Below are 25,532 nucleotides of genomic sequence, written 5' to 3'. Positions count from 1 at the left end.
AAGTACCCCTCTACTTTCATCTATACTCATCGTTCTGTTTTATGAACCTCGATTTAATGGATTTCGGGAACAACGGATAAAATCTGGAGCAGCCGATTCAGTCTAAGTCCTGATTTTATACTATAAATGTTGAATAGAGAGTAGTTGAATAGAGAATAGTGCATATTTACATTACACCAGGTATCTTACACTGGCAATCAGACTTTGTCCACTGTCGAAGAGAAATGGAGGTACTGAAAAGAGTTCGTTCGTGGTTGTATAAGGTCCGTCTGTCAGAAGCCGCACCAAATACTTCAATACATCACAAATTTGGGGAGGATGCCATGAACGAATGCACTGAGACTTAAGAATCCCGCAGTGGGGCAACCACGTATGTTGGATAACGAGGCTCATAAGCAATCAGGGAGGACAGCAGTCAAAAATATAAACTTGCTGTACGCTTCCAGGTTAAAAACGAAACAGTCAAGATTCACTTACACCGCATAGAGAAGGTGGAAAAATGAGAACTCGCACACACCACAGACACCCAGTAAGGAACGACTAGTGAGAGTGTTTGTCGTTGCTCAATCGGCACCCCAACACACCCATATTCGGCCAAGTGCTCACGAGTGACGAACATTCGGAAACGAACAAAACATTCGTTGTCATCACGTCACTCCGTGTCTCACACTTCAAGACCACACCTGCATCCACACGAGAGATCGTGCTCGACATCTGATGGACTAGTTGTCAAATGGTGCATTATGAATTTCTACTACTAGGCTATACTATCACTGGGGACATACAGCAGTTGCAACAGTGCACTATGCACTGCAACAAAAATAGTAAGCGTTAGTGAAACGAAAGGGTGTGCTGTAACCACAAGTCCTCTTGCGACTATACGTAGCACGGACAGAGATCCATCTCTGCGATTTGGCTGGGAGACACCTGTGCGATCAGATTACTACTTGTTTATTCCCTGGAAAACCTCCCCGTTTATCTCCAAGGCAGTGCACTGTTCCATGAACAATGGAGGATGTTGGATCCCGCTAGAGATTATTTCCAATGCTAAGGACCATGCTCTGTATGCCTGTATCTGACGATTATGAACGGCAAGAACTTGTTGTATTGTAGATATACAGTTTACGTATATAGTTTATATGGGTATCATACTTGGAGAGACTGTTCCATTCAAATTTCACTGTATTTCCTTAAGACATTGCTGACTTGGTCAATCCACTCTCTCTGGATTCCACTAACGCACTCTCTCTGGATTCCACATTCTTTATTTTAATGTACTATCAGGTTCAATAGCAGAAAACTGATTAATTAAAACTCGGGAATCACTCCTTAAAAAAAAAAAAAAAAAAAAAAAAAAAAAAAATCCTGAACACAAAGTCACGGAGGTAATTGTTGACTGAAACTCTCTACTCGACAGTGGTCAAAAAGTTTTGTCCCAAAGATGTACGAAAAAATGAGAGTAGTTAGAAATGATGTATGAAAATAATCTAGCATTGTTGTGAAACCCTAATGGTGGTTGTTGTGACTCCCTCTCGCAATCACTTTTAAGTTAATGCAGAAACTCAAAATTATACAGAAATTTATTTATCGCACAATACAGCGAGATAATGAAACATCGTCTTTTGAGAATAAGTTTCGCACTTATAGAGCTCGCTCAGTTAGCACACCAGGTGTCATTAAGACGATGAAGGCATGAATCGCTCCAAATCCGGTCCGTAAGCAGAAACTCACGATCCTGCAAATGAACATGTCGCGATCATCAAAAGGACAATCAATGAAGACCTGACTGGATGCCCATCGCAGGACAGGACAGCGATTAAATCAGCGGTTGATGAGAATGTGACATGACAGCACGCGGGTAACAAGCATCGACAGATTTTGCTCACAGATGAGAAAATTTTCGCAGATGGAGAAAATATCAACGGACAAAATGATAGGGCGTAGGTTACAACCGATAATTCAGCATGTAAACAAGTTCCCCCGAGTCCAGCGAGTTCATCCTGCACTAGATGATTTGGCTGAATGTGCCGTACCTGGGTCCCATTTATGCTCATTCAGTTTAAGCTTAAATGCTCCTGATTACCACATCTGATCCTATTTGAAGATGTATGCTCAACTTCACATGACTGTAGACAGCTTTAAGTCCATTATAGTGAAAGCATTGACTGACATATAAATGCTGCCGTTAATGAATGGCCACGTATTTTACGAGAATATGTCCACACATATTGATTTTGAATAACTGCTGTGCCTACTGACTTGTCATTTACCATTGTATATATTGCATTACACATTTGTTTCTTCACACTTAGTTCCACTTTTATGGTCTGCTAACTTTGAGACATAAGTTTTGACCAAACTGTACAGTGCTGTTGTTACAGACTGAATGCATGAGCTATATTTTAGTTTTTCATCTGTTTCTTATAGGTACAACACGGTTAATCTTGACATCAGTCTTCCTTTGGCGACTTCCTTATCTCTAACCTACTTAATATATGGAAGTTATTTTTTTGCATTATTTGAAATATATACCAAACTCAAGTATATCTCCCGCTGCTTGCTTTTCTCCACCCTTCAATGTATTTAAGTTATTTAGAACCCAAACCAACAGGAATAGTACCAGATGCTTACTAATGGCAATTTGAGTGAACATTACAAATCGATACATAGAAAGGGAGTTCATGATGATACAGTACCTTTATTTAATGAAGTTGTATCAAATTTAAAAACATATATTTTGTAAGTAGACATGCTAATCAAAAGTATCTGATGTGCTGTCTCTTAACAAATTGTTGGCGTAGTACGAACCATGATACGAGGGAGAACAATGTCTTATAAATGTATGGTCTTATTACATGCCCATTTATTTTTATACCAACTATTTCCGTAAGCACAATTCTTGTATGCAATTATGCAACATTAATCAACTGATAATGTAACGATTTAATGCTACAGGTATTTAAACAAAACAGGATATTATCTTATGAAATATATCTATTGGCTTTTCACGACCAGAAAATTGAACTGTCAGATCCAGCCAGACTTTAGTTCAGAAACTGATATAAACTGATTATATATATAAAATCAGTTTATATCAGTATATATATAAATATATAGTATTTTTTAAAGTAAAGTAATTCCTTTTGTTAACGCACCACCCGACCTATACGCGAACGTGCACAAATTTCGAGTAACACATTGCTGTGTGTTTATATATACAGCCGATATTTAATAAACTATATACTCTGTATACACTTACCCCTAAATCTATTAGCCCCGCTCTGTCCTGAAAATAGAAGCTTTCGTTTATGAAAACTGCAAGTATTTTCATATCATCCGTTTGTTCATCCTTGTTACAACTATTTCGTTTTATGGTTGTTTAAGTAAAATCTATGATTAAATTACACTTTTCATTTAGTGCTTATGTAAATTTAAGGGTGCAAATCAAATCACCACAGCAATCTCGTTAACTAAAAATTTCTCTAAATTCCTTAATATTTACAGAGTACTATTTAATGAAATATTCTTTCAGAATGAAATATTATATATATATAGTCAATCGAAAACACACAAATCAATTCCTGGGACATATGCTTAGATAACGAATTATGGAACTTACTCAATACTATTTTGTACTTATTACAAAATTATGCTGAGATTTAACAGGGTTTCTACAGATACCTCAGTGTTAATTTTCCATATCTCTCCAAATTCAGGCTCGCAGCTTGGGTAGGAAGAGGTATATCGAAAATGGCCGATGTTAGTGTTAAATCCATAGATTTCAGGGTCGCTGAGGTGAACAGTGACATTTCCTATACCGTTTAAATCCAGATTCATCTCCGCAATTTGAGGACGGGAATAAATATAAAAACGATCGAAAATGACCGGTTTTAGGATCGAATCCACGGTTTCTGGAGTCACTGAAATAAATATTAACATTTCCGATGCCGATTAAATCCAATTTCATCCTCTTAACTTGGGGGCGGAGGACAGGGAAAATATACGATAATTATCGATATTAGTGTCGTATCCAGTTTTGGGGGTTATTGGGATGAACAGTAACATTTCTGATGCAGTTTAAATCCAAATTCAGCGCCGCAACTTGGAGGAGGGAGAAGGGGTAGAAATATAAAAATGATCGGAAATTACCGATATTAGTTTGGAATCCATAGTTTTTGAGGTCGCTGAGATGTATAGTGACACTTCCGATGCCATTTAAATGCAAATTCAGCCCCTTAGTACTCCCAAACAGGGAGAGTGACATGTAAAAGTAATTGAAAATGACCGACACTATTCTCGAATTCATAGCTTTTGGGGTTCCTAAGTTCATTGGTGACAGTTTTGGTGATCTTTATGTCTAAAATGAAAGTTATTCTCCCCATCCGAAGAGCGGGTATTCTGCTAGTCTTTACTAATAACGGACGGAAGTTTGACATGTTAAATTCTTTAATATATGTCTCGCTGCTCAAATTTACGTATTTGTGCGGTGTGTGTGTGTGTGTGTAAATAAGATCCTCTCTCTCTTTTTGGGTTGTTCGAAAAATATACAAATAGAGGGATTTTTACCCGAAATCAGAAAATTAAAAAAAGTAAAATTAAAACCTGTTGCATTAAGTATGTTTCTTGCTATCGAAGTGCATTGTATATATGCTGCAGACACGTTACAGCAAATAAGATTAGCATCAGACGAAGAAATAGTTTTTAAATTATATTTTCCGGTTTCTGCCAATATTTCCGAACAAAAGATTTTTCTAGTGGGTTCAACATTTCCGGAAATTTTACACAGCACAAGGAAGATACGTATCTCCTTAAAATATATATTATAACACTACCCTGCCATCAAGCGGGAACTTCATAAGATTGCTTTTAAATTCGTCTATATTAATTAACCTAACTAGGATTATATGTTAGTATTTTTTGTAGCCATAGCTCCATTCTATCACGGTGCTAACTTTAAAGAAGTGGTGCCCATATATTTGATTGCTACAAATTTCCCTATTCTAATACAAGAAACATAAGTACTCAATGATCTTAACTGTAAACTAGTAAATATACAATAGTTCTCATTTTAAAAGCATAATGTAGTAAAATAGTCGAAAATTTCAATTTTTCCCACTTTTTCCGTTTTCTTCAAGCTCGGGGGGAAAAAAGGTATTAAAAAAAAGCTTTTTTTTACCCAAAATTTCCGTTTTTTTCCAAGCCTTCACAACACTAGTCAAGACTTTCCGTAAAATATGTAAGACATATCTGTTGTGTACACAAAAGATCTTTCGACTAGAGATGGACAAAAATTTTCGGATCCGGATATCCCGGATCCAGTGAGATCCGGATCTCGGATCTGAATCCGAAATTGGAATCTCAGATCTTGATTCGTATCCAAACCTACATCTGAAATTGTGATGATAAAATTGAATATCTTAAACTCGTTAAAACTTTTTTTAGGATTCACTGATATTGTTGGTTTCTGTCAGGGGCGTCATTTAGGGGGGCAGGAGGGGGCAATTGCCCCCTCAAGAGTTTGAGGAATACATATGCTTTAATAGATTGCCTACTAATATACTAGTACAAAACGTGAAAGCCTTATGTCGGTGGTGCTCTTGCCCCCCCCCCCCCCCCAAGCGAAGTCTGAAATGACGCCCCTGGTTTCTGTGCTTTTAAATGTTTCCATAACACGTTTGTGCTACCTTTGTTCTTTATTTTATTTTAACCTTGCAATATTTACATGTTCCACTTTCTGTCGAAGTCTCTTTGGTAAAATGTTTCCAAGTTTGATTTCTTCCCATTTCAGAGTATAGTGAACTGCCTGAAAACTGATGTAAATGGTAACAAATTCTTCTGTTTAGCTCCTCTATGAAACTTAATGTTAGCTTCACATTGAAAATATTTATTTTATTCTTAGAAAAGAAACTTTCTTCTTTTCTCATATATAAATGAGAATATCTTTAATAAATAAGTATCTTTTAGATAAGGCCCTTCTAATCGCAGGAATACTAGACAAAACAAACTCTTTATTAATAGTAGTTTCTGACTCAGTAGAGTCCAACCATCAACAAATGTAATAATGAATATCTTTCACTTCGAAGGTATATTCAACAAAAAATATAGACTGGTTGGCGTAGAACAACAGTAGATTTTTAAACATACACACGAGAATTTCAGGAGAGCGATATGGTTGTGTTCGTTGTATGACTTTATTACCTAACTTATGGCTTGCCCTTCTGAAGTCGGGAGTTTGTTGAAGGAGTAAATATAAGAGAGATTTCTTTTATTTTTTCTTCACCCTCCTAGCTTCTTTAATCATACATTGCAAGACGTAACCAAAACATACCCATGCATCCTATCATTGAAGCGTTTTGTGTTTTGTATAGGCCTATTAAAGTGTTCAAAAATATTTAACATATTCACATTTGTTCATATGATCTCAGGTTCAATTCTCGGTGGGAACATACATGAGAAAATTGAAAGCTGAAACAATATGAAAATAGTATTTAAAAGTCAGGAAATTGATATTAAAACTTTAGCTATCTATTGGGACTGTAAGGCTGTACTTAAATTAACCCACACGTTTCGTAAAGATATATTACGTCGTTATTGTTTATTTACTATAAGCTACCAGATACATCCTCAGAGGCTAATTTACACTGTAGTAATCAACAGATGAAAACATTGGAAAAGGAATGGAAGGAGGGTCTCCAGAGCCTTAGATCAAGGTACTAACCTAGCATTTGCCCAGTGTAACTGAGGAACAACCCTGGAAAATCCTCAGTCAGGATGGCTGGTCTCCGAATTCGAACCCGGTATTATCCAATTGCGAAGCAAGAATCCTAATAAGTATCCTGAGCTCGCTCCGTATTATTATTATTATTATTTAATTAACGTAATGTTTTAAAATTAGTGCAAATTAAACCGTACTTTCTTTATTGCTGATGTTATAGTTAATAAGCCTACATCAGTCCCTCATCAAGAAAGAATGCTACAACTGGAATTCAGGAAGCGGAGGTGAAGAGATTAATGAGGATGAGGAAACTATGTACGATGCAAAAACTGAGTAATTATGGCTTCGTCACAGATATATTCACTTACATACGTCAATTAATATTTCTCTGATACAGTGCACTCTTACTTTCTATAGTGGCAGGGAAATGGCCCGCTTTTGTAAACGAACACACTAAGCACGTGCGTATAGGCGCAATGTCCGTGCAAAGAAACATAGGTAAAACTAGAAAAAAAATAGGGAAATCGAGGAAAAAATGATAAACCGCCCTTCAACTTAAAAAAAAAAAAAAAAAAACTAAACTTAGAGCTACGAAAGACGCGAGGCGAATTTTATTGAAAAGATTGTTTTTCCTTAGTGATTATTTGTGCTAACTATGAACATGAATTAAAAAGAAAACAAGTAGCTAGCTCTGAGTTCCGCAAACTAGTTGAAAAGAAAATATTGGATAAAATTTAATAATAAAGAAGCCATTTATGATAATTAAAACAAACTAGATTCTTGGCACGACAGTCCTTTGGTTCCTACCAGCGGGCTTACGTTGAAAGTGGGGATGTGCAGTCAACGCATCGACACCCGAAGTCCCTAATGCCGGCTTTCTAGACTGGAGTCCGCTACATCTTACTTAAGATAACTCCCCAATTGTCCTCACGATACTGGGTCAATATCGAAATTGTTGAATGCCTCTCCGGAAATTGAACCCATGACCACGGGCACCGAAGGCACGCACTAACCACTGTTTATATATAAAAACTTAACAGCTTTTTATCAGATTATTTAACCTGTTGAACGCTTTGCACGGATTACACTGTAACCATTATGACACCACACAGACATAGAAGTAAACAAGGACAGTTAAAAACACCTAGGCCCGAAGCGGGATTTGAATCCAAGACATTCACAGCAAACGATCCACAGCCTAATGCCGCAGACCACTCGACTATGGCTGTCGGTTTTCTCGGCTAATCCGTAGCATATTGAAAGTAACAGATTATTTTAAAAGTTGCTCCTAAATACTGACAATCTAAGTCTTATGTATCAAATATTTCCTACGATAATACCATACACTCTCCGTCTTCTATAGACGAAAAGCTATAGTTACCCACATTATCTAATACAGAAATAAGTTCTGATTCTCTAATTGCTGCTGATGGTGATAGTCAAGGCTCACCGAAGCATGATCCCAAACCCAAACTGAGATATAGATGTCACTTGAACGCATGAAAAGTCACTGTGGGTAAGTGAATTGCCCACTTGTCAGGATGAAGGGCGATGTGAAATGCAGGGCTGTCAGAGGTACTACTTATGATAATTGGATTTATAATATTCTATGTTGCCATAAACCCTCTTCAAAAACATAACTGTTAATCTTAGCTTTGGAAATGTTACATAAGGAGTTTTATTGCTATCATTAGGTTGCACTACAATTATCGGATTTATTTTAACGCTTAACTTTTACATCTCTTCTGATTTACGAATATTTAAATCGCGATTATCTCCTTAAGGTCAATTAGTGATATTTTAACTCATTTCGAACCAACTATAGATCTATATATGGTTAGTCTTGTTATATGGGAATAATTGAGACTAGATGCAGTCTACAGGCTAAGTCCAAAAGAATATTGGCCGACCTCCTGATAAACCACGTCTTTCAGCAAGGTGAATTGTGGCAATCCGATACCCACATGAGGAAATCTTCGGTTAAGTGTGAAAGCTTCCATAAGAACCAGCACTCTAATCAGTGAAATGTGCTTTGCTAATTTTTATTCAATGTCAAAGTACCTAACTTTATTGCTAAAAAAGAAAAGGCATTTATTTCAAACAAGTCACCATTACAGTTTTCGTATTTGAACACAACGTTCATGAAAAGTCATGTTAAAGCGCGACTTGCCCCTGAAAAAGAATATTTATCTGATTTTAGTTTCTCGTGTTCCCCAAAGTACATGCGGAATCAGTGTAAGTGCCTTTCGCTCGCATTGCCTAGGTACAAACGGCTACGATCTTGGTACTAACACTTGTTTCGGTTTCCAGATCTAAAATATTTATCTTTCAGCCTGATTCTATGTATGAATCCGAAATTTCAAATCCAGATAAGAGGCACCAAAATTCATAGTTTATTCTCGGTGCTCATATTGTGATTTACTAAATAATTATTAAATCTAATTGTAAGGTATACATTTGATATTTTGAGCAGACTAAGCAAGATAAATATACGTAAAAACTAGTTAATACTTGTCTTAACTGTTTATGTTTTCTTAACTGTCAATGAAATAGGTGTATTGAGGAATTTTAAATACTCGAGTTTTGTATTCCGGTTTCAAATATAAATATGTGTGTATTTCATCTCGGTCCTGCAACCGGATGGACCTAGATTCGACATTCGAACTCTCATCCGAATCAAATCAGATTTTTTTTTTAGTAAGAAGCATTTGATCTTTAGTGTAAATGAAAGAGACAAATAGACTTGTCAATATTCGTCTTAATTTTCTGTTTTCTTCTTCACTGTCAGGACTTCGTGAAATTACTTCCAGCGAATTTTAGATATTCAAGTTTCTCACAACTTGGGTGGGATGTGAGTTTGGATAAGAATGAAGATCTGAGATCCGGTTTTCGGATCCAGATCCGAATTTCGAACCCAGATTCGAGATCCGGATCCAGATCCGAGATTCGAAATCCGGATCCGGACCCAATCAGAACCGGATCTTCGGATCCGGCCATCCCTACTTTCGACATTATAACCTACATAAATTGACCTAGTATGGTTTTTACTATACTTTTTTAGATTAAATTGATTAGCACTTTATGTGTATTGTAAGGACATGTAATGTGTGTTGAGATATTGTAATAAATACAATTATGAGCAGATTAACGTTACATGTACTCATAGTTTTCACGTATCAGAAGAAAAAAGCACATACAGAAACTGAAATTCATGAACTTACCTGTACATCAAAATTAGCCGGGAGAACATTAGGCGAGTCCATCTGGGGAAGCATTGAATAACTACTTGAATCAAATGTCATATTTGGATCAAGCATAACATGTTCAAAATGACTGCTGTCAATGTTGAGGGGATGCTGTCCAAGTGTGGCATTTGAATTCAAATCCTCAGGCTTCACTGTTCCGTTCTTGTTGATGTCTTCTTCCGCTGGAGAAGGTTGCCTGCTACCTGGTGTCCGACTGTAATGGGAAACAGAAAAAATGCTTATATTAGAGCATGTTAAAAAAAAAAAAAAAGGTAAAAATTTTTTGAACGAGCATTCGCTTAAAATCTTTGTTTCCTCTTTCTATAGGATGTACTCTTACTCTATATTGTGACGCAAGTAACATTGTTAAACTCCGTATACAGTGCAATTAAATATTTGCTCTCAGATGACGAAGAGGGACCCCAGCACAAAGCTCATTTGAAAACAAATCGAGTTTGCATAGTGGAAAGTGTATAATGAACATACAGATGTATATTGAGGCACTAGCAGTTTTTATGGAAGAATTAAAGTTTCTTCCTTCAGATCTGTTTTCATGCGGAGAAAGTATCTTTTGTACAATAGATCAGAATTTCAATTTGGTTTGGTTGATCCCGAGCCCCATATCTTTCACCGTGGACCGAAGAAACGTACGATACACAAGTCCGAAAAACTGCTGTTTACTTTTACCTACATTTCTTCGTTTCAACTCGATTTCAATCTTGTTTATTCTCTCTGACTTTCATTACTCAACTCACTAAAATTCTGATCACTATGCGAAGGAGATATCTATGCATCGAATCAAGAGGGAGATTTTCTTAATTCAAATTATAAACCTGTACAAAGTGTACTTATGAACTCTCTCACAATTTAACTCGCAGAAATATAATCAGTGTGTACAACTTAACTGATAAATGCATTTTATCCTGTTGTAAAAGGACTACGCTTCAAATGTAAGACAATAATTATTTTAAAGTGTATTATAAGCTCATTATCCACAGTAGCATTAATAACAAAATGGAATAACGGGCATGAGATTTGCAATTTAAAAAAAAAAAAAAAAAGAAAGAGAGAGAGAAAGAAAGACGAAAAGCAAGTGTTTTAGGAAAAGCTTTTCAAGAATAGTGTAGCATCAAATCTTTATTACAATTCAGAAATCTCGGGTGGTTTATTATTATTATTATTGTTGTTGTTAACACCATTGTTATGCACTCAAATCTTGTATGATAACCTTCAAAAGAAAAACTTCGTTTGCAAAACGATTTTATTATTTTGTTCATTTGTTGGGGAGCGACTGAAAGTTTCGCTACGAGAATGGCTGGAAACGAATTGCATTCAACATCATGAGCAACTTCAAAATCGCCCGAATCTCAACATGGACACAATGACAGCAACACAAAACCAGAAGAATAATTGGACATGAATAATTCCTAGACTAGCAATTATTTGTATTGTTAAAGCGGCGAATAGTAACTACTCATATAGTTCTGCCAGCAGTAACTGCAAAATATTATCTGATAGATATAGAAGCATAATAAGGGTGTCTATTAAATTGCAAAATGAAATTTCGTGACCTTTTCTTTACCAAACCATAAAATTTTGTAACATTTTCAAGAGCGAATTTCGATGCGAATTACGCTGAATTTTCATGCACGGAATAGAGGTGTGCTTTGCTTCCGATTTAGTAGTCTAAAGCCGACCATTCACATATTTGGCGGTGAATTTTGACGTAGTTTTCCAGCTTGTACTTATATTTGTACAGATTTAAAAAAAAAAAAAAAAAATCCTGCCCTAAAGGCTAATGTCTTTACTTTCATGACCGTTTTCCGATTTCGTGACCGATAGACACCCTGATAATGGTTAACAATTTTATTTCTAAGAAGCAATTTCATCTTATTACCTCTAATCTTAACATCAAATATTCAGGTTTTACAAAAAACATATTTCATAAAAATCTAAAATATGTTTACAAAACTTAGTGATTTGAGAGGAGGTGGTCAGCCTGTCTTGACCGATCTCTTTACTTAACTAAGAGTAAAACGGACAGAATTAAGGACCCTACATTAAATCACAACAACAGTACGTACACAAGCAATGTGGATGTATTATACCCTACTAAAAAGTTAGAATATGATTCATTATATTACTACACCAAAATTTCCGTACCTGCTAATGAATCAACATCCCACAAACACACAGATTAATGTTTCGAAGCACTGCAAATTTAAAAACTAAATATAGCAGCCTTCTTAAGATCGAAGTTCGGCGCTTTTATAAGTTTCCTCAACCTGATCTTTTAATAAGTTTAGTAATTATTTATTCTATGCTTTCAAGTGTGAAGTTTCTTTTCTTCCATGCATACAAGAAACGATCTAAAATAATAAGCTCGGTGACGATTGGTATGATTAGTCTGTTTCAAGAAGTTATCAGAATCCAAGATAACGAAATAATGCAGATTTTCCAAGTCTCCAACATACTAAGAGGTTACAATATTCTTATACAAAATTTGTGCGTTAACAAGCTACATCTAATTTCTCATTAAGGGAGTGATTTGCACGGGAATTTTGACAAGCAACGCACACCTATCTTGAATGAAGTTTTCATCCATGGCTTTGGTCAGCTCTGTTGAACATGCGGGATTTCATACACTATTTGATATTAACTTATGCAGAAGCATCTTTAAAGTGCTTTGTGTATATTATCTTGCATATAAATGTATAAAAAAACTGGCACACAGGAAATATGACTACACAAAGATGGCTGCGGAGTACTAATAAAATCAAAAGGTGCTGTTCAAAAAATCATGTCGATCTTCGCTATCCCCCTTGGCTACACTTGGATAGGATTTTTTTTTTTTTTTTTTTTTTTTTTTAATTATTTCAACGCAAACTACGACCAAGTTGAAAAGAAATTATCTTGCTACTCCACAGAAAACTCATCTAATGTTCTGTTGTTCAGTGGACTGTAATGACCACACAGGTATCAACGATCTTACTTCGACATATGTCCGAATTTAATTATGATCTATCGCTCGAATAAAAAAAGAAAAATGACTCGTACACTGTCTTTCAATGAATGGTTAAGATTTTTTTATTTTTTACTAATTTCAGAGTATTGATGTTACGCTTTGTATTTTTCAGGAGTTTCGAAAGGACAGATATGTTGGGACATTGTATTTGGCATCCTGAAAACAGGGCTCATAGTGGATTGGTCTCTTGTATATAGTTGAAAAGGGGCCAAAAGGCGACGAAAAAGTGACCAAAAAGTGGCCAAAAGCACACAAAAAAGTGATTTGTCAATTTCTCCATCACCTCTCTGTTTGTTGTTTTATTTCATCTTGTCTTCTTTACTTCTTTTAGAGCTTCCTCCTTTCTTAGGTTTTCTAAATATGCTTTGTAGTTATGGTAAGCAGACTTAGCAGATGTAAGAAGCTGATAAGCTTCTGAGTAAGTGGAACCAGTTCTGGCCTATTTCCGAATTTCTTTATCCCGGACAGTATACATATTTAACTTAGCATTGCGAGTTCTCAAAGCCATGAAATATTCAAATTCTTCCCCTACTCTTAAGAATATACAAGCAGCATAGCACAAGACGAACATGATGAACCACACAAACACACACAACGTTGAGTGGAGCGTTAACTATTACGAGAGAAAACTAAAGACTATTATAATAGAAGAAAGAATAGACACAGAAGGGTTCTCAACCCCATCTTGAGAGCTTAAGCATCCACCAACCATCCACTGTGCTTTAGAAAGAATAAAAGCTGAAGTGAGAATGAAGCTGACTGTTTCACATGTGGCTGCAAGTACTGAAGCTTTCAGAATAGTAATGAGTAACAAGTTTCTGCCTTTTTCCACTTATTTTTGTAATATTTTTCTTAGAAAACTCGCAATGCAAAACCTACATCAAACGAAAAAGTCACTTTACCTCCCAAAAAGTAACTTTTAGTGGCACATTTGGAAAAAAGCCACTTTTAGTGACCAACTTGAAAAAAAAAAAGGTAACAAAAAAAAGTGACTTGCTATGAGCCCTGTGGAAATGTTCTTCTAGTCGGTTGTTTGTGCTCCTCTTGGTCGTGCATATACAGGGTGCGGAAACGGTCTCAAAATGGGCCAATATCTTGCGAAATATACAGAGAAGCAAAACAAACAAATCACGCGTTAAATACTTTTGAAAAACCTATCCAATGATACAGAACGCAACCTCCTATCCCCACCCCTTTCGGGGGTACGGAAAGCGACAAAATTTTAAATGGGAACCCCATTTCTTATTGCACATTTGGATTCTCCAGAGAAAGGGACAGTGATCTGACGCAAATCGAAAACAGTGCCTTTACGGATGGCGCTTGAAACGACACAAATATAAGGGAAGAGCCAAAACATTATGAAAATGTGAACTGACAGTTCGGTACTCTGTAACCATACGGTTAGCGTTATGGACTGCGGGGTCAAAGGTCCTGATTTCGATTCCAGCGCAAAGTAACATTTTTGTCCCTAACGAAATTTGTATTGTCTGTAACTCGAATAAAGTACAAAGTTAAAACGTATGGACGTTTGGAGAAATAAACAAAGAAGAAAGGTTGCCTTGAGCGGAGACCCAACGCGGGACCCGTGACTCCGCAGTCCAGTATGCTAACCGTATAGGCACAGAGTACGGCACTGACGACTCGCATTTTCATGTTTTGGTTCTCTCCTCTTTAGTGTGTCGATTCAAGCGTCATCCATAAAAGAAGTTTTCAATTCTAGGTCAATCCTGTCCATATTTCGGGAGAATCAAAATGTGCAATAAAAAAGGAGGGTTTCCATTTAAAATTTTAAAGTTACCTCCCGTAACCCTGCAGGGAATTGGGGGGAGGGGGGTTGTTTGGTATCATTGGATACCTTTTTTTAAAACTATTTAACATGTATTTTTGTTTGTTTTCCTTATTATTGTGAGTCACTTTTATTATTGTTAAATATATATATATATATATATCTCCCTCCCCTCTCCAAGTTGCGGAGATAATTTGGACGTTAACGAGATCAGAATTGTGTGTGCTCAACTCAGCAACCTCAAAACTGGATTCGACACTAATATTAGTCATTTTCGACCATTTCTATATATCTCCTTCCTCCCCCTGTTCCAAGCTGCAGTGCTGAATTTGGATTTAAATGGAATCGATGTGTCACTGTTCACCTTAGCGACCCATAAAACTAAGGACTCGACACTAATATCGGACATTTTCGATCGTTTTTAGAAGTCTCCCCCATCCCAGCCCCAAAACTGATCTATGTTGAAAATTTGATCGAGATCGGTTGGATGGTTCAAGAGTTAGCAAGTTTCATTCATTTATATATTTATATATTAGGGTGTCCCTTATTTTGGGTAATTTCGTATTGCGATATGCACACCCCCCAAATGTATTCTATGTGACCATAAACACCCATTAGTGAAATAGCAGCTCTCTACGAGAACGTTAACCCGTGCCGACTTAGCAACGAAGTCATGAAATGACGTTTCCACATTATAATGTAATTTCAACCGTGAAATGACGTTTCCACATTATAATGTAATTTCAACCGTAATAACGGAGAAACTAAAAGAGACAGAAACGAAACTTTGCACGAAGCAATTAGAGGAAGGGAGACATCTGTTCGTGTGTAGACTGAAATAGTGTAACGTCACATCCTTTTCGTTGCCATGGTGATCGCCATTTTGTTTTCTAAACAACAAGTAGCCTAAATATCTAAAGGACCTAAATGCAAAGCGAAAACAGTGATGAAATATTTCGGAATTGCAAACATGAGAATGAATGAAACATTTATGTTTCTTTTTAAATATTTTTAATCAATTAAACTAAAAAAAGAAAAGAAACAGATATATATAAAAAAAGAAAAATATACTAATCTTTGTTCATAATCAGATATTAACCTTAGATAATACTGGAAAATTTTTGATTTGTTAATCCTGTTCATGTATGCAATGTTATGATACTTATATTAGTGTTTATTACTTTTTTAGAATATACGCTGAACCATTCATAAATGGATATTTTCTTATTGTACTGTTTCTAAATGCTTTAAAAAAAGTTGGTAGGTAATATAAGAAAAGATCTGACCTATATCCACTGATGGTCCGGATTGAAAATTTCCAAAGGCTTGCTTTCCCCCCTCCCCCCTTCCTTTGTAATATTAAAGATATTGATATTGTGGACTTCCATTATTAAGAGTGAACATAAGGAAAGTCCAATAGAATTAACATCGTACTAAAAGATTTTTTAAACTGTATATTTTTATAGTTGTCGTTGTGCCGACAGTTTATCAATCTGCACGTTAGAGTGTTTCTATTGTGTATAATTGCTTCTTAAGGTGGATTATATGATAATGATGTTTACATTAATTATTTGATTTCTATCTTATCACTTAAAGATGTGGCGTTTTTAGAAATAAGTTCTTTAGATATTACTCTTTCTTTATGAATTTTCTTGATTTTAATCGTAATTTCTACATTCTAAATCTGTACCGTTTCTTACCAACTTTATCATTCCTTAACACATTTTATAATTACAAATTTATAATTAACTGACGGCTGTTGTCCTTATTTATACTATACTTTAAAATACAGCGTTCGCTTCACGTGTTTGTATAGAAAAAACATGGCGATCACCATGGTAACGGAAAGGAAATTACGACATCACTGTTTCAGTCTATTGACAAACAGAACCAGATGAACAGTGTTGCCAACCGAAGAGAAAATTGTGCTTTTGTAAATGGGATGACCTAAATTGAGTATCATCGTTGGAAGCAACAGTGAAAATCAAGACAAAAGAGATGGTAAACGCAAATCACTGTTGCAAACAGTTCGAGAAATAACGTGTGATATGTATTGGCGCACACAGGGAGAGAGGTACTAACGTTTTGTACACCTTAAATCGGATATTCACAAGAATTGTTTGCGTTGACTATGTCTAGAAGGATCCGTTGAACAGTGTTGCCGTCAACAGGAGAGAAAATTTGAGTTTGGAAAACATACAATAACTCGGAAAAAATCACTAGTGCTGTATGGTTTAAAACGTATAATGCAAGTCGGTAGAGCATGAGGAGTAGAACCGTGGTTATGTGAGATCGATAACTGACCGACATACACACTATCTTGTAAAAGCTGAGAATTAAGGTTTTAGAAAGGTGACAACGCTGCACAGCGGGTTGGAATCCTAACAACCTGGTTAAAATATGTAAACAGCGTTCAATTTGCACGGGTTTACTTGTGTTCTTTTGAGGAGGAAGTTGATAACTATTACATCATCAAGAGTAAAAGCGCCGCCGCTGTGCAGCGTTGCCATCTTTTCAAACCTTAGTTTTCTGCTTTAAGATGATAACGAATATATCTGTCAGTATGTGGATTATTAATCTCTCTCAACCACGGCAATACTCCTCATGCTCTTCTGTCTTGCATTATAGGTTTTAAACCATACAGCACTAGTGACCTTTTCCGATTTATTGTTTCTCCTCCAAACTAAATTTCTCCCTTCTGTTGATGGCAACACTGTTCAGCGAATCCACTTAGAGTAAGCGTAAACAGTTCTTGTCAGTATCTGATTTAAGGTGTACAAAACGTTAGTGCCTCACTCCCTGTGTCCCAACACATATCACACGTTATTTCTCGAACAGTTTGCAACACTGATCTGCGTCTACCATCTCTTTTGTCTTTATTTTCATTGTTGCTTCCAAAGATGATATTCAATTTAGGTCACTCCATTTACAAAAACACAATTTTCTCTTGGGTTGGCAACACTGTTCATCCGGTGCTGTTTGTCAATACATGAACAGATGTCTCCCTTCCTCTAATTGCTTCGTGCAAAGTTTCGTTTCTCTGTCTCTTTTAGTTTCGCCGTTATCACGGTTGGAAATTCTAAATTATATTACAATGTAGAAACGTCATTTCATGACTTTGTCGTCAAGTCGGCACGGGTTAACGTTCTCGTAGAGAGCTGCTATTTCACTAATGGGAGTTTACGGTCACATAGAATACATTTGGGGGGTGTGCGTATTGCAACAAGAAATTACCCAAAATAAGGGACACCCTAATATTTTATTTATTTATTTATATATATCCAAGCTCGAACTTCATCCATGTTGAAAATTTGAGATCGGTCAAGTGGTTCATGAGTTGATTCACGAACATAGTCGGTTTTATTTTTTTTTTTTCTTTCTCTCCCTCCTCCCCAAATTGTTCCATCAAAGGGAAATGATAAACATTCCAGGCAGGAATCTCATCTATGTTGAAGATCTGTTCAAGATCGGCCGTTTGCTTCGAAAGTTATTGAGTTTTGTTTTTCATATTTCTCTCCTCCCTCAACCCTAAGTTATACCCTTATCAATGCTGAAAATCTGATCCGAGATCGGTCGGGTAGTTGAAAGGATTAAGTGTCACAATCATAGTCACTTTCAGTTTTATGATATAGATTTCGCGAGTTATTGAATAGTTATGGGACTTTTTCCGCATCCTGTATAAATGTCTAGGCATGTACGTACGTGAGATTTCAGGCAACTGAAGAATCAAGCGTCAAGCGTTGTCGTAACTCTTATAATCATTATATAAGTTTTCCTGAATGTTCTTTGACAAGAAAAGCTGATACGCGATTGACACATTGCAAAAATACATCAGGTCGCAGCATTGCTCAAAACTGGCCTATTTAAAACAAACGATATCATAAAATGGATAGGTATTAATTTATTTCTTTCGATTTCAAAAAATTCGGGTTTTCAAGAAACATCATTTTAACAGTATTACAGCTACCAAAGATTTTTTTAAAATAAAATTTTACACGTTTATAAGTTTTTTTATTTATTTATTTTTTCGCTAATCCGCTGGATAACCCAGGTGTCTATCTAAGTGTGTAGGAAGAGAAACGAACTAGACCGAAATAACATTTTAAGGATGCCAAATATAACTAGCATTCCCTATTATTCCCTAAAACTATAACTTAATCACCAACAAAGAAAATAAAAAGGGAAAAAAAATATCCATTTCTCAACAGTCTCCTTTAAGCTCGTTATACTTTTCCCAGTAATTTTCAATACCCTGTTTATAGTGAGAACTGTCTAGCTCCTCAAAATAGCTATTAATCGCATTCTACACCTCTTCATTGTTGTTGTCTTTTACCACCGAGCCACTTTTTCAAGTTTGGGAACAAAATAGTCCGAGCGAGCTAAATCTGGTGATTAAGGTGCGCGAGGAAGAAATTCGTACTTCAACTCATTGATTTTGGCCATCGCGATAGCGAATGTGTGAAGTGCATTGTCTTCATGAAAACAACACTCTTTTTCGAGAAATTCGGCCATTATTTATTTCATCACTTAAGCGCTGCATAATACTCACCGTTGATTGTTTCTCCTTTTTGAAGATAATTAATGAACATTACTCCAGTGCATCCCAAAAATTGACGCAATGATCTTGTTAGCAGATGGAACTGTCTTCGCCTTATTCTCCCCTTTCAGTCCATTCTATTGACGTTTTCTTTGACTCAGGTGTGAAGTGATGGACCCCATGTACCATCCATAGTTACGAATGCACGCAAAAACTCTACTTCTGCGAAATATAGTCCAACATTCGACTGAAGCATCCTCACGACGTTCTTTTTCTTCCATTGCGAGCAATCGCGGCACCCATCTCGAGCACAGCTTTCTGATGTCCAAACTGTCAAGTCAATATAAGATGTACAGCATTTTTTAAACTGTACTATGTCTGGTCGAGCACTTTCAGTCGTTGGTCATCCAATACATTTTTGTGGATTTCCTTCGTCATATTTGCCGTGTCACCTCATTCGACCACTGCCACGTTCGCTTTTGCACTTCATAAAGCCTCGTTTAAACTCTGCCACCCAATACTTTACTGCTGTACACGAAGGGGCGGACTCCACAGAGTAGAATCTAGCTCGGCTTTGATATGAAGAAGGTACTGACTGAATCGTATACTACTCTGCTCCGATGTTTATCGGTTACACATTCTGCATTGATCTGAAACCGTCTTTCAAAATTTCAATTTTTATTTAACAAACAAAGGATTTTAACAACACTTTTAAATCATTTTACTGAAGTATCCATTCCTAGGAAAAAAATCATCTAACCGCTGCCCAGTTCTAGAACACACAATTTGGATTCGAACAAACTCTGCTTTACAATTCTATTTGTCCTATTGCCATCTAACTGATCATTTTCAACTACTTCAGCTAAAAGAGACTTCAAGCGATTCACACTAACATTAAGAAATGTCCCTGCAGAAACATTAAGATCCAAACACGAAAAAGTGCTCTGATCAATTTACAATTGAAAAGTGACTTCCCCAGGAGTTTAAGCATAAACCTATATAGACACTTTCTACAATTTCGACGAAAATCCAAAATGTCTAAATCCGTTACTGGATGGCATAAAGACAGTATGTGTAGCAACGCTAATGTCCTTATTCACAGGCAGATTTTCTTCATTTTCCACATCATTTTGCATACATGAACTCGATCAACATTATTTTTCACCACATTTTCTATCACGTCTGATACGGGATTGTAGAGAAGTAGACGGAGAGGAGAGTCAGTCTGAAATTCAGTAAGAAAATGTTCTACTTCTGAAACAACTGCTTTAAATTATCAAAGTTTAGGAACAAGCATTTTATTTTCCTCCAACGTATTTGACGCGATGTGATAGCTTCAATAGCTGGGAACTGTCTTATTCTTACTGACACGTTAAATGTACAGCAGAATATTCGGACAAATGTTAATGGATCGCGGGGAACCCTGCTATTTTCAAGGAGCCTCTACGAAAGAACTCGCCAATGCGTGCTGTAACATCCGTAAGTTAGCTATGCAGAGGTTATAGAAATTCAACGAATCGACAATTCGTTACCATAATTGCAGCCTTAAATGCTTCACTCAAATTAAGTACCCTTGCGCTCTGTACGGTCTGACAATTAAAGTGAACGAAAACTGTAAATATTATTTTTATGTTTATATCTTTCAATAATATATTGAATAACTTCTCTTATTTCTTTTTACCTTTAAATTACTGGATTTCATTTCCACTTATTTTAGTAAACTCAGCTATAACCATCAAGAACATCCATATATTGAGTGTAAATTTGAAATAAATACAATTTATAACAAGAGCAACATAAGATGGTGTGAGAACAATTTATCATCCGGAGTTACAAGAACAACGTTCAAACAGATACATTATCATTTAAGGATTATGTTTATCTCCCCAATAACAGAGTAGGCATATTTGTTTCCTAAGAAGAATACGAGAACATTTAATACTCACAGTTTAAAATGACTTTCGATGGATACGGCCCCCATATATAGCTGACAAGCATTAAAAAAGATTCTAAACTATCTACTGGGATTTACAATGTCACTTGCCAGTGTGATCTATTTTATATAGATCAAACGAAAAGGAATACATGTACCAGAATAGCTGAACATGTTTGCGCTCTTAAGGCTCTCGAACTTGCAGCAATTATTGACTAGCATTGACCCATAAGGAAAATAAACGTGATACTGCTAATGTGTGAGTACTGGAAAATGGAAAAAACTACGACATTCTTAAATCTAGCAATGCACTCAATCGAAATAAAGGGGAAATCAATCCAATATAGAGTGATATTTTCACAACGTACTGCTGTCGGTCGGAAGAGGAACAACAGTGAATATGTTTATATTGTTCAACGTAGTTCCATTTGCCATAATCGTTGTGGGGAACTGATTTGTTTACTTTGTATGGTACTATCTTTATCCTTCTCACATGTCTAAGACAGCTGAGGAAGAGGACCGCATCCCTCGAAATTGATACTATTTTATGACCTATAGTGATAAGTATGAAGCATTATCTTTTACTTGCAGTTTTTACGATCTATACTACAATAAGAATATAGAAGCTGTTGAAACGTAACTACTAAATAATTGAGCGAGCTCTGAACTAACTACTAACTATATCTGGAAAATACTGTTTTCACATTATCTTGCAATCATGAAATAAATGACACTTTCCAAAGCAAGATTTATATACATAACATGAACGAGCTAACACTTATATTTTCTCATTCAGGTATATATACTTACTTAAAACCTTTTTCGTCGTCTAAGCCGTTCTGTACAATGCCGTTTGGTTGCGATGTGTTCCCGTTTTCGACATCTTTTTTGCCAGCTTCGAAAGGCGAGGGAGCTTTGTCCTTATCTTTTTCCTTTCCATCACTGGGATTCTGGAAAATAAAACATTAGTAACTTTAACACACACAAATCCAAAATATTTCTACTACTGTAAAAGCAGAATAGAATAAAGTATACAAGATTAAACTAACTTATCGTGACATTTGTATAGACTAAGCTCTACATAATTTAAGAAAACGCACTTGTTAACCCTCATACCATCGAATGATTTATTCATATTAATGATGAATTTTTCAGTCCGAAATAATTTTATGATTACCGACGACAGTCGGTTCCTATGATGTAAGAATTAAGCATACAATAAACTCTCAGTTGTGAATACTGGTATATTATGAGGTCTCGAAAGTAACAAAAGCATAAAAACTCACGTATACCGTATACTGCCAGTCAACCAATACGACGTTCACTTTTCAGATATCCTACGTTTGTAACGAGACAGCAACTGTGCCCAAACAATTGATCTCTTCCCTTTAAAAATCTCACCCTAAGTTCTGATCTTCAGGTTTTTTATATATATATATATATATATATATAATTACATACTGTTTCATCGTTCTCAATTCTACTGGGTGTCTCAGGAATAATGTTAGTGCGAACAAGAGTCGCGTAAAGAAAACCATTAGGTATTCTAGGGAATATTTAAGACACTGTGAGCTCAAAAGAGCTCGTCTATCATGCAGGAAAGACTATGGTACACTCTTCCTTTCCTTTTTCCTTCTTTTTTACTAGCTCACTTCTAATTATGATCATAGATGCATAATATAGTTTACAAGTAGGGAATATTGAGCGTAACACTTTCCATCTCGTTTGATAAATTCTTTATGTGCCATCACCTTTGGCTCTTCAACAGAATGCTATATAACGAGGAATTTACACCCAGGCAGAATTTAATTTTGTTATAGCTGATCCCAGCAAAACGAGATGAACGAAGTAGAAAATAAATGCATGAATACATTATGTCAAAACACAAACTAAACCAACAAAACAGCCTATAATTTCTTCATGTCCACATAAAGCAGTAAAATAAATTAATATTAGTTTTGAACATGCTATACAAAAATTATGAACTCCTAAGCATATTTCAGTTTGTTTCGTCAACTACTACGCAAAAAGCAAAAGTTAAAAAGCTTTTAAGTATAAAACAGTGTGTAGAATTTAAACGGGAACAATTTTAATTACACAGAGTAAGTATTTTTAACTTGTAACAACCGTTTAACTTCTCTGCCAATAAATGAAATGAAGTAAAAAGAAAAAAAGCTAAAATTCTGTGCGAAGCAAACCCCAATAGGGGGAATCATTTGATACATGACGCAGCACAAACGAAATGTCTCAGTGCCAACCCAACATTAAGTTACGTTTTTAAAATGGCACATCAGAGTACTACATATTTCAAATGTAAATGTTAAACTTTACAATTCAGTATTACAAACTAAGGATGCTATAGTATCACAAATACTCAAATTTTAGAAGATTCTACCCCACTAATAGCACAACTTAGATGGGGCATTATATATCCCAAATACCTCAGTGTTGAATATCATGGGCATAATACGACGTATTTCGAGTAAGTAGAAAGGAAGTTAGAATGGGTTAAAAATTACTTTTTTTTAAAGGCTTTAATTTTGAAAAGTTGGTTACGTAAGATCAGAACTAAAGACTAGGTTTCCAATAAGCGCAAGTTTCCAGTTTGTTCTATTTTGCTGTTTACAGCAATTCGTGATCTCAATCCGTTCCACAGATATTAAACTGGTAAAGTCTGCAACACTGTTTAACATGGCGTATTTGTGAAAAATGTTTCTTTTGCTTTGCGTTTATAACATTACAGCAATAGTGTTTGGAAGTTGTAATTATAACAAGTTCCAACAATTACGTAATTTTTTTAAAAAAATGTTGCAAACTAAAACTTGTTTACCATATCTTCAAAACTGTTTGAATACCAATTTTGTTCGTTTATTGGGAATGACCATAGTATTTTGATAGAATACTTATGTAACCAAACCATTCGAAATGTTCAACCCCATGTAATTATCTTCAAATTTATTCCAAAAACGTCATATGTTCATAGTATCCGACACTAAGGTACTCTGGATGTGCACTCACCCATCCATCTCAGTTAACAGTTCTCAAATCTGTACTTGATACTATTATGTCCATAGTTTGAAACACTGAATTATAAGTAATATTGTAATTAACATGCAGATTTGAAATATGTAATGATTTGTGGTAGTGTCATTTGAAACAAATTTTGTGTTGGGCTGGCACCATTGTTCATCTAATGGTAGTGCGGCGAATGTGAAATTATGTATTGCTTTAGAAGTTAAATGTTTGTTTCTAGTCTACAAAATACCAAGTATATGTACTTAATACACCCACAAATAAAATGTAGTAAATGATCTGACAAATCATGTACTGAAAAAGTGTTCATATTGGTAGAATCAGTCTGCCAAGCGATGATAAATAGTAAGGGCGCTGTGACATTCCCATCTTTCCAATACAATTGTAAGTGTACAAAATAAATTACCTATATTGGAATTAAACTTACTGACCTCCATCTTTTTAATAATAATAATCTATTAGTTCTGATTTTCTGTATGTGAATATTACAGCGGTTTTAACGACTTATAATATTCACAACAATCTCTACTTCATCATCTACTGGAAATATTAACGTCTCTACAACAGCGTAAAACATGTAGAATACAGAAAATACATGTAAGATTTTATGATTGCAAGACCACGCGTTTCTTTGAGGAAAAAGTACACATACAGTTGGTAATCCAAACATATATACGTTTGGATTACCGAAAGATTATTTACCTGAACCTAATGACCTAACGATCTATAAAATCTACCAATTACCAAATTTTATCCACAAGATGTTAGACGCATTTATAAAGACGTAAATATTTCCAACAGAACACGATATTGAGCCCTTGATCTGTTAGATTTTCCAAAATATTCAGATACTGAAATTCAAAAACATTGATTACTAGAACATGGAGGTAACTACGCTTGATTTACAAGGCAACCAAGAAAGTTTGTTCGGTTTTTACACCTGCCGCTATCATAAAGTGGTAGTAATTTCTGTCGCCTGGGGTACCTGTATATGACAGTTTTTGAAAGCTGAGTCATTGGCACGTCGGCTAACGTAGATAACAGGTCGCATACGACAGTTTGAGATCAAGTATTCGCAGTGAACCATGTCTGTGTCGAACGCAGTAATCACGACTTGTTTATTGTATAAGTTCAAGTCGGGCACAGAAGGCGCAGAAGCAGCCACAGCTCAAAAGTGGTTTCAGACCTTTTCGACCGGCGATGAGACACTTGAAGACAAACCTCGATCGGGCAGATCAAAATCTCTCGATTTGGACCA

General features: G+C 35.8%; 1 protein-coding gene across 8 annotated transcripts in view; it reads right to left on the bottom strand.

The window, feature by feature from the left end:
• Positions 1–25,532, bottom strand: part of pum (pumilio) — a 344,999-nt gene that overhangs the window by 170,725 nt on the left and 148,742 nt on the right. For all 8 annotated transcript variants that reach the window (XM_081769609.1, XM_081769610.1, XM_081769606.1 and 5 more), the window contains 2 exons: positions 22,052–22,191; positions 9,937–10,174 (listed from right to left, as the gene is read on the bottom strand). In XM_081769609.1, the coding sequence (XP_081625735.1) occupies positions 9,937–10,174; positions 22,052–22,191 (378 nt within the window). The remainder of the gene's footprint in view (positions 1–9,936; positions 10,175–22,051; positions 22,192–25,532) is intronic.

The sequence above is a fragment of the Thermobia domestica genome, chromosome 8, assembly GCF_964235325.1.
Source record: "Thermobia domestica chromosome 8, izTheDome1.hap1.1, whole genome shotgun sequence".
Classification (NCBI taxonomy): domain Eukaryota; kingdom Metazoa; phylum Arthropoda; class Insecta; order Zygentoma; family Lepismatidae; genus Thermobia; species Thermobia domestica.
This window is presented reverse-complemented; position numbering and strand designations above follow the sequence as displayed.